Here is a 10417-nt window from a genome sequence, read left to right on the forward strand (position 1 = left end):
AAAAGAGACAAGCAAAGCTTGAACAACAGCTAAAGTCAAGTCAAGTTGAAGAAGAGAAAGGAATTGAAGTCAGGGGTGAAGACAAGATTGCAAACCTAGATGAGGTTTTTGGGAGTATATTTGGTGAGAGTATGGAAGAAAGAGAGGAATGGCAGAAGGGAAACAGAAGAAAGGCCAAGGCAAATAGAAGGAGTGAAGATAATACTGAAGTAACCAAATCTATATCTAAACCACTACCTTCCATACCTGAACCGCTTGTTGCTAATCCCACTATAAACATCCATGGTGAACCAATCATTCCAAAAGAGGAACCTATTGATTGGGACACCATCAAATTGCCTACCTTTCTAACCACTCTTCCACTACCAAAGAAACAGAAAAGAAAACCCAAATCTACACCTCCCATAACCTCTAAGAAATTCACTCAAAAACAAAAGCCTAAGCCTAAGCCATCCATTTCTAATGATGATTATGTTCACATCTGTGACATAAAAGAAATTTCAGACATTGAACTCTATCTGGATGAGCTGGAGGATGTAAGAGGAATAGCTGCTTACAGACAGCTACCAGAGAGATTAGTGTTCAGATACAAAGGAGCTGGGGAAAGAACATGGCCTCTCCACAGGATTCTGAATGAAGGCTACTCTACCTTGATTAGAGTCTTTTCAGCTATACAAAAGGATTCTGGCTTTACCAGAACTGCCAAGACTGAAATTCTCAACAAGATTGCCAATATAAGGAAAACTTGGAGGGAGCCCAATGCTTTACCCAGGACTTTACTCATTCAAGAAAGGGGAATTACAATTCACAAATCACCTCATTGGTTGATGGAATTTAGAGATGATAAAGGAGTCAGAAGATTTTTCAGACTTGAAGACCAACTCAAGATTGCCAGCAATGAAACTCTCAAGGAAATGCAATCTAAGTTGGATATCAGTGTTGAAGATGAAGCTGAATTCTTCAGACAACTCCAACTCCAAATTGAGGAAAATGACAAAGGGCTAGGAAAGAAAACCAGGGAACAAAGAAGAAAAAGATGATTTGCTCAGGCTAAAGGAGTATCCTTGGAAATACTGTAAATCTTCAATTTCCTCCTAGTACATACATTTTTGCAGCATTTTCAAATTTCTACTTAGTTTCAATTCATATATCTGTTAAGTGTTTTGTTATCATCAAGTTAACCCTGAATTTATGCCTACAATTCTGATAGACATAAATAGGGGGAGATTGTTAGGAATATATGTGCATTAGTTTGATGATATGTTTAACAAAACACTTAAGTAGAAATTCAGTGTCTGTAGCCTCAACGGATAAGACCACTTTGGCTATCCGTTGATGGTGTAGCTTTACTTAGAAATAAGTCTAGTGTTGTAGCATATTTCAGTCTCTGTATTTAAGATGTAATTCTTAGAAGTTGAGAGAAACTATGAGTCATGTTGACTACTAGAAGATATGCAGATAGGAAGGCCAATTGTAAATATTTCATGCCTTGTAATTTTGTATAAATGAAGTGGTATCAACGGATGACTTAAAGACCTTCAACGGATGAGAAGCTAAGCTTCAACGGATGTCTCTAAAGCTTCAACGGATAACATCCTTCAACGGATGAGTGAATCAACGGATGAAAGCTTCAACGGATGTTCTGTTGATTAACCGTTGATAAGTGGTAGTTGTACCTACAAACAGAGGCACGTGGGTGAACAGAGATAACTGAAATGTGGCAGCCTAATTTTAGGAACATCAGAAAAAGCAGCCGTTCTACTCTAGTATAAAGAGACATTAAGTCAACAAAGTACTGGAGTGAACTGGAGAAGAAACAAATGGAGATCTTACTTTATTATTTTATATATCCTTATCTTCACTTGTAAACTTGGTAATATATAAAAACCAAGTAGTAGCTAGTAATTAGAAAGAGAATTTTTCCAGAGCTGTTTAGAAAAATCTTGAGAGAAAAATTATCTAGTTTGTACTAGGATGCAGCTGTGATCAAATTCTTAGATCACAGAATTTCTGAAATACCATCTCTGGTGGAACAACAAATCCACCAGAAAAGTTTTTAAAGGTTTATTGTGTTCTTTACATTTGTGTTTGAATATATATCTGTCTGTATCAGCCTAAAGCAATTCACACACTTGTTCATCTTGAACACACAGTCTTTATAAACTGCTCAAAACTTGAAAAAGTTTTGAGATTTACATTCAACCCCCCTTCTGTAAATCTCATTGTTAGTTCTCTAGAAATAACAAAGTCTCGTGGCCCTCAGGACGTATCCTTTTCCCGCCCTCTGCCTCTTCCATGTGGACGTCGCCCTCACCTGCTTCAGCTATCTCCCTTGAGGCATTTCTTGACTCGGCCGCTTTGAGTGCCTGGTTGTAGCAGACCCTGGATTCGTATTGACAGCTCTTCAAGATGCCTACCCCCGTGGGGGTTGGGAATTTTATCGTCATATGATGGATCGAGGTCACCATCCTCATCGCCCTCATAAGGGGTCTGCGCACTATAACATTGTAGGCACAAGGCTGGTCTACAACTGTAAACATAGCGATCTGGGTGGCCACATGAGGCTCCTCTCCTATGGTCACCGGGAGCCGAATTGTCCCTTTCACTCCGATCGAGTCTCCTGTGAACCCGTACAGGTGCCCACCTGTTGAGGTTAATTCTCTATCCAATAATCCCAGTTTTTTGTAGGCATCATAAGTCAAAACATCAGCCGAGCTCCCGGTGTCCACCATTGCTCGGTGAACATTCACCGTCCCAATCTTCATTTTTATGACTAGGGCATCGGTATGAGGGTAATGCACCCATTTTGCATCGTTCTCTTTAAACACGATATCATCGACCTCCCTTTCAAAGAGCTCCGGGGGCCTTTGGCTTAGATGATTGACGTTGGTGAGCGGCTTGTCCTTTGCTTCCCGGGCATATCTGTCCATCGCCTTCCGGCTGTCTCCACCAATGTGAGACCCGCCTAGAATAATATGAATACTACCAGCCCGAGGGACCCTTTCTTTATCTTCTGGGGGTGGAGGAGGGATGGTATGATAATCCGTCCTGTGTCTTCGAACCTCCTTGACAACCCACTCCGTAAGCTTCCCTTGTCTAATCAAAGTCTCGATCTCATCCTTTAGTTGTCTACAATCAGCTGTATCGTGTCCGGTGGCCTCATGGTATGCACAATACTTCGAAGTGTCTCTTTTATTGTAGTCTGTGAGAGGAGTTGCCTTCCTGAATACCCCCTTCCCACATATGTAGCATATATGTGGTCGATAGAGGCTACCAGAGGGGTGTGTGTCTGCCATTTGCTTGTATAAGGCCTTCCCGAATCTTTAGTGGTCTCTTTGCCACAGGCAGACTTTTTCGGGCTCGAACTACGCCGATACGTCTTCCTCCTTTCGCCAGGGCTTGAGGATCGGTCCCTCTTGTCTCGATAGCTTTCGCTGATTTTCAGCTCTCTCATCGATTTCTCTACCCTCTTGAAGGGTTCGGCTTGCTCATAGAACTCGGCCAAGGTCCTCGGCTCACTCGCTTGGAGGCTTTTCCAAAATTTCGATCCTTCTTTCAGCCCTGCTATCAAGAAATTTTTGATGGTCTCCTCACTGGCTCCTCTCACCTTGGGGACCTCGGCGTTGAACCGACGAAAGTATTCTGCCAAGGGCTCCCCCTCCCTTTGCTTGATGTTGGCTAACGTGGCCACAGGAGGCGAATAGTGGAGGGTCGACTGAAATTGTCTGACGAACAAGTCCTCCAATTGCCTCCACGTTCTTATGCTAGCCGGTCCCAACTTGGAGAACCATTGTTGGGCACTACCTCTGAGTGATGCCGCGAAGAGTCTGCAACGGGTGATCTCCGGCACCTGATAGACTTCCATCTCAGTGTTAAATTGAATAAGGTACTCCGCCGGGTCGGCTTCGCCGTTGAATAGAAGGTCGGGGTTGTGCCTAAACACCCGAGGTAGGGGGGATGATCGGATAGCAGCCGTAAACGGAGAGGGGGCAGCCGAGGCAGGGGGCCCTCTCTTCTCTTGCTCCATCTCATCTAAGTTCCTTCTCAGGTCCCTTACTCTAACAACTTCTCCTTCTCTGTCACCACCCGCATTACTCGAATGGTGTGAGCCCTGAGGTCGTTCGCGGCGTCCCCCTCTTCCAACTCGGTCCTGCGACTCCTCTTCACGATTGTCTCTGCGTCTATGTCGCTCCTCCCTCCTGGGTGAGGTGTGTTGACGTCTTTCCGGAGGGGTAGTTGCCCGTTCCCTTTTTGAGCCTCTTTTATCCACGGGCTCTTTCTCTTCTCTCTCCTTCTTACAATTCTCCAATTTGAGCCTGAGGTCATGCTCGCTTAGTTTTCTACCCACTCGGTCTAGCACGCTAGTTGACCTTGCCTCAGATGAAGCTGGCTTCGGCCCCGATCTCGTAGAGATCTGGCTGCCCCGCTCATCATGGCCTCGGGGTATATCTTCCTTTTCGCGTGATGTTTCTTTCTTCTGTTTGGTCTCGGTTGCCACGTCATCAAAATCGTGGATCAGCTTCTTCTGAGGGCCTTTGCCCTTCCAGCTACGCTGTGAGACCTTGAGGCGGCGCGCCTTACGCTTGGCGTTCCGGACCGAGCTTCTTTCTACCTTTGACATTCGGGCGTTGATCTGATTCATCTGATCGGCCAGCCCTTCGAGGTACGTCATCACAGCCTGCCCGTTCACGGTTGCAATTGGTGGAGGTGGCGCCTGATTCTCTGGGGGCGTGTGTTCGAAAGTAGGGTCCTTCTTGCCTCCGCTCCCTGGTGTCGTCGCTTGCTTGCTTTCTTTGGTCATCTTTCTCCCTAAGATGAACTAGCCCTCCTTCTAGCGCCAAATGTTATAGGGAGAATTTCGTATAACAATGTTGTGGAGGTTAATGGGCGGAACAAAGATCAAGGATGGTGTTCGAGGGCGGAGGAAGGTTGTTTGGTGGTGGCTGAGCTTGTATGTGGACTCCTTAAGAAAGAATAGGGTTTGTTATTCTCTGTCAAGTGTCGACTCATGTCTCATACAAGTGCCTACGTACCCTATTTATAGGGATCAAGCCTCACGTAGTTCTTGGGGAACAAGTCACGTAGGCTAGGGTTAGGGTTCTCCAACCCGTGCAGCCCAAGCCCACGATAAAGTCAGGCCTTCAGCCAATTAGTCACGTAAATCTCGATCGGCTCCACACGCTTCCTACAATCTCGCGACATCTCCGCAATCCTTCCCGTGATTGTAGGAACAACCCGTGTCGACCCCGAAATCTACGAGCAACTCAGTCATCTATGAGTCACTTTCCATGTTGCACACAAAGTCTTTCGATGCGGCCCGGCCTGGTCACCTCGGCCCGCACCGCCTTCAAATAATAAATATAATGTTACCTCTGTTTCTATAAGATGTGGGCTCATGAGCTCAGCCCGCGTGTGGGCAGCTAAGCCCATCTCGCATGAAGGCACCTGAGCCCACCTCGCGTGGGCACAACCGAGCTCAGCTCGCATATGAGAGCCCAAATGACAAATGTGAGCTCACCTTACATGTGTGAGCCCAGCTCGCATGTCCTCACTTGAGCCCAGCTCGCATGTTTGAGCCCAGCTCTCATGTCATGAGCCCAGCTCGCATGTGAACCCAGCTCGCATGTTACGAGCCCAACCCGCATGTGAACCCAGCTCGCATGTTACGAGCCCAGCCCGCATGTGCTGGCCCAAGTCATATAAATTCATGGTTCTAGCCCACACACGAGAGTCCAGCTATTTAGTGCACCCACAGGGACCTGTTTAGGGCCCATGGCCGAAAGCGGACATAACAATAGTAATCCATTAGTGTCTGCGATCATGAAGGTACGCCATTTTCCTAATACGGGATTTCCTGAATGGCAGAAATAGGTAGGAACCCAAGTTATGTATGGCCTAGTATCTTGACTGCAAATGAGGTAATCAAGGCAGGCTGTCGTACAAATGTGTGCAATGTGCAGTGGCTGGCTTCCAAGCATCCACAATGGTTTCCTCACTATCCCTCTGCCTTACGAGACATTACAGTCCAGAGCTTTATATATATGGACAGTGGGACTTTGATGTTCTCCATGATTTTTGCAATAACAGTCCAGAGGATTCCTGCTTCTGGATTCTTGATGGCTGGTTTGTAGAGGTCGCTTACCAACAGTACAAGCATTAGCTGTGAAACACGTGGATGTTAGCGAAAGCTGGACGAGAAACTGATATACATGTCTTGTTCAAGTGCAGTTTTGCGATAACAGTTTGGCAGATTTCGCATTTGATTCAAATCTTGCCAAGTCACACTTCGATTGAAACCTTGGCTAGGATGTTTACTGTGTGAACCAAAGACCATGTGCTGGAGTATATGGAATCGTCATAATAAGACGGGTTACGCTAAATATTGATGCGGTTGTTTTTCAGAGTGGTGGCATAGGTGCTGGCTGCATTATTCGTGACTCTCAGGGCCAGTTTGTAAGAGCCAGGTGCAAGCAAATGGAAGGGGATTGGTTACCGAAAGAGGCAGAAATTTTAAAATTAAAAGGGGCTCTGTCTTGGGCAAAAGTTATTAAAACTAAATCAATGTACATTCGAGACTGATTCCAAAGTACTGGATGTGGCATGTAATGGTTCACCAGGAGAGCCTTACTTTGATACCATTGTCCTTGTATTCAAGAAATGAAGCTGGATTGTATTCAAGAAATGAAGCACTTTAATCAGGTGCTAGTTCAGTTTATCTATCATGGTGTGACGCACTTGTTAGCTAAAGCTGCACATTCTCTGTTGGACTCAGGAGAGTGGCATGTCACTTCTCCAGATTTCATTAATCATGTATTAGATTCTGATATTCCTTAAGATATGCAAGTACGAATTGTTCAAAAAAAGCTGTCCTAACAATACTGAACGAAAAACGCGCCTAATTAACATCCATACAAAAAAGGAAGCCTGTATAGTTGTTTTAATACTTAATAAAATCCATTATACCTAGACAAAACTACATAGTCATCTATGCCAATAGACAGATCCCAACCGGGCGAGCTTAGAATAATATACCACGGGTGCGATCAACTCAATCCATGAAGAACCTTTCTAGGATCTAATTGCCCACTGCAATAACTCGAGGACACAGTGGAGAGCTCTTGACGGCCCTTCCACTCTTCAAATGGCTTCAAGACTATATGTGTTTCAACAGCAGCAGAATCCACACACAACATAGTTTTGTAGTCATCGTCTGCTATATCTGGTAGAGCCTTAGCCTTTTTGTCCCAAGGATTCCAAACAACTGCATATCCACATTATTTCAAAAAAATGAGTGGCAGTCGCATAAAATTTAAGGACTGCAAGAAACAATGTTGCGCCCAACAAGCTGGTAATAGATACCTGCATCTACCATGCCTTCTTTACGTAGCACAATAGTTCTCTTCTTCTCGTGGTCTATTATGGCAATCTTCGTTGGTGTACTCAAATAAACTCGATCAATCTAACAAAAAACAGGACATAAGCTTATAATGGTTAAAAGAGGGCGTGAATTACACCAAACTAACTCGAAATTCGAGATTAATTATAAGAGTTGAGGTAGATTTAATGGTAATATAGTCCATACTTCTAGCATTTTTTTTGTCTATAACACCTACAAAATGAATATATAGCTACATATAGTACCTCGCCATCAAAGGTAATAGCATCTGCCTGCTCCGTAAACCTATCCCCCTGCTGCAGATTATCTAAGTAGTCAAGTGTCTCTAGTCCCTCAACTCGTACTTCACTGCAATTAAACTGCATCAAGCTACTATCTAAAAAAATCATAGCACTTTTTGTGTTTAGTTTTCATAATCTACCAGGAGAAATATGTATTGGGCCAGAGTATGCTGTGAGTATATTCACAGAAATCGCAAAAGACACTAGAGACAAACATCAACTAGTTCCATAGAAAATAGAGTAATATATAAGGGAAAACCTGATGTCTGATACGGAGAAGTAATTACGCAGTGCAAACATAAATGAGAAGGCCTTGCTATCGACATTTCTAACTCGGGGGACCAGACTGAGTTTTCCAGCAGAAACAGAAATACGAAGACGCAACTCAAATCTACAGAAACAACGAAATACAATGTCAATGATAACAGAAAGCATTGATCATAATCTCTTTAATCCTAAAAAAAGATTTTACAATGCTCAGATGGAAAGTGAAGGACTGTATACTAAAAAACCAGCTACAAGGAAGATAAAAAAGCAAACCTGTGCGGCCAAGTTTTCAGATCTTCTTCAGTTGATTTTGTTATAAGATCTACTGTTGATTGATTAGTTGCTGAAGAAAATGGTGAAGGATCTTTATCCACTGACCACAATCTGTTCCTTGCAAATCCATGTTGCTCCAGTAAACCCAAATTTCCAATCTACAAAATGCATGCAACAGTCAGATAATGGTGATCCAAGAGAAGTGGATGCAGACAGATACTCTAGGTTCTTTCAGCAGCTAACCTGCGGGAAGCACATGGGTATACCACCTCTTATGCCCTTGGGTGATTTCCGAACTGACTGTGTCAAAATATTTCAGGTTAGAGTCCCCTCACTTTGTGAAACAAAAAATCAAGTGCTCAGGTTATGTCTCACTCTCATAAAGGGTTCAAAAGCAAACTGAAACATTATCAAAAAATTCATAACATTTGATGATGATATAAACACCTAACATCTTACAAAACAGTCCGAACTTCCAAGTTTAGATGTAAATATGTGTACGCTTGACAAGATGACAATATGATGTTTTCCAGAGGTAAAGTAAAACTACGCTTATAAAGGTTTCTGCCAAATTGTCGAGGATAAGAAAAGTAATTATTTGAACTAACCAAATTATGGTGAATCAACAAGCTTAACTTTGAAAAGAAAAACACCAAGTCACATCAGTTTAACGTTATTTATGTCAAACTGATTAATCAAGAGCACAGTGCATATTAATCTAAATACAACAAATCAAAACTAAATTTTAAGTACATTATAAAATGATTATATACGAAACATGTAGAACAAGAACTAGTTAACCTTGTTGCTCATATAAAGCAATTCTTCTCTTCGTGCATTCTTCCACGAAGTAACCTGCCCACCAAACAGAAGGACCTGCACCATGTACAAAGTTTCTAGCTGAATCCATTTAAAACTGGAACCACAAAAGAAAAAAACGTTACAACCGCCAGAATCAATATACTTCTTTTTCAAACGCGTCTTAAAAACTAATACCTGTACAATCGTTTTACAAAATAACACCATTCTGTTCCATTATTGTTTACCTTCATTTAAAACTTAATACATTTCTACACTACCGAAACTTACCAATGTCCTCCCCAACCAAACTTTCGTATTTACAACAGTTCATCCTAAGACAAACAAATTATAACATGTACACCTCCATTAATTATAGTAAGCTATAACTATCATATCTAAATCAAAATTTGAAATACACCTCCCGACCTAAACTCATCCCCAATTCCTAGTCATTAAATTGCGAAATCAAAAATCAAATAAACAACTTATTACTAACAATACTTTTTCACCATAAAACCCCCGAACAAACATAAACATTTTCTTTCTCCATCAAACAAATACACAATACAGCAGAATTAAATAAAATTCACAAACAAAATATAAATTAAATCCTCACGAAAAACCCGAAAAATTAAAGCAAATGCGCGCACACACACACAACCAGACCTCAGCAGTTGATCCAGTAGGCTCAGTCAAGATAATTTTGGAGGATCCGTCAGCGTCGCTAATCATATTCAATCACCGCAAACTATAATCACAATCAAAATCAAACACACAAACAAAATTAAAAAAAAAATTAGGGGTAGAAACCCTAGAATTCAAATTGAAAAATTAAAAAAAACGAGAATGAATGTAGGAGAGTAATAATCATACCAAACGTGTTTGTAATTGTGTCGAGTATGATTAGATAGAGGTCCTAGTCGAGTTGATTAAATAAGGATGGTGAATATATTCATGGAAATTGTGTGTGTTTATGTGCTACCAGTCACTTTAATTTGGTATTAACAAATGTGACGCTGAGGAAATAATAATAGTTTCTTAATAATTTAATAATAGGAGGAGGAGCAAAAACGAGCACGAATAAGGCTAGTGTTGAGCAAGACAAAGATGCACAAAATTCTTCATCGGATGCTCTATCCCTTCATTTCATTTTAAGCTATTTTTTATTTTACTATCCTAAAACCATGCGGTGTGCAGGTCCCACCAGACCCGATCCGATTCACGCCTCAAACGGGACGGGAAATCAAGGATTTTTTCGGGTATGAGACAGGGATCGGGGAGATATGTGTGAAAAATTGGGGAATCGGTATGGGGTCGAGGATTAGTGTCTCCCGTCCCGATCCCCGACCCCGAATTGTAATTTAAATAAAAATAATATTATATATAAATACCTCAAATA

At 42.2% G+C, this 10417-nt stretch overlaps 1 protein-coding gene across 1 annotated transcript; it reads right to left on the reverse strand.

Moving 5' to 3' along the window:
- Window positions 1-6911: 6911 nt before the first annotated feature.
- LOC141718047 (putative glucose-6-phosphate 1-epimerase) lies at window positions 6912-10159 on the reverse strand. The gene is made up of 9 exons (XM_074520382.1): window positions 9892-10159; window positions 9685-9766; window positions 9019-9093; window positions 8461-8517; window positions 8218-8375; window positions 7937-8068; window positions 7642-7744; window positions 7360-7459; window positions 6912-7261 (listed from the first exon to the last, which is right to left on the reverse strand). The coding sequence occupies exons 2-9, from the start codon at window positions 9748-9750 to the stop codon at window positions 7044-7046; spliced, it is 909 nt and encodes a 302-aa protein (XP_074376483.1). The 5' UTR covers window positions 9751-9766; window positions 9892-10159; the 3' UTR covers window positions 6912-7043.
- Window positions 10160-10417: the final 258 nt, after the last annotated feature.

Source organism: Apium graveolens, chromosome 4 (assembly GCF_009905375.1).
Source record: "Apium graveolens cultivar Ventura chromosome 4, ASM990537v1, whole genome shotgun sequence".
In the NCBI taxonomy this organism is placed as follows: domain Eukaryota; kingdom Viridiplantae; phylum Streptophyta; class Magnoliopsida; order Apiales; family Apiaceae; genus Apium; species Apium graveolens.

Excerpts from the sequence above, each read along its gene's own strand:
- LOC141718047 (XM_074520382.1), bottom strand. The coding sequence starts at position 9,750 with ATGATTAGCGACGCTGACGGATCCTCCAAAATTATCTTGACTGAGCCT. Across the intron at positions 8,518-9,018 it reads TGCTTTATATGAGCAACAAG|TCAGTTCGGAAATCACCCAA; the intron begins GTTAACTAGTTC and ends ATTTTGACACAG. Across the intron at positions 7,460-7,641 it reads CTATTACCTTTGATGGCGAG|ATTGATCGAGTTTATTTGAG; the intron begins GTACTATATGTA and ends GTTTTTTGTTAG.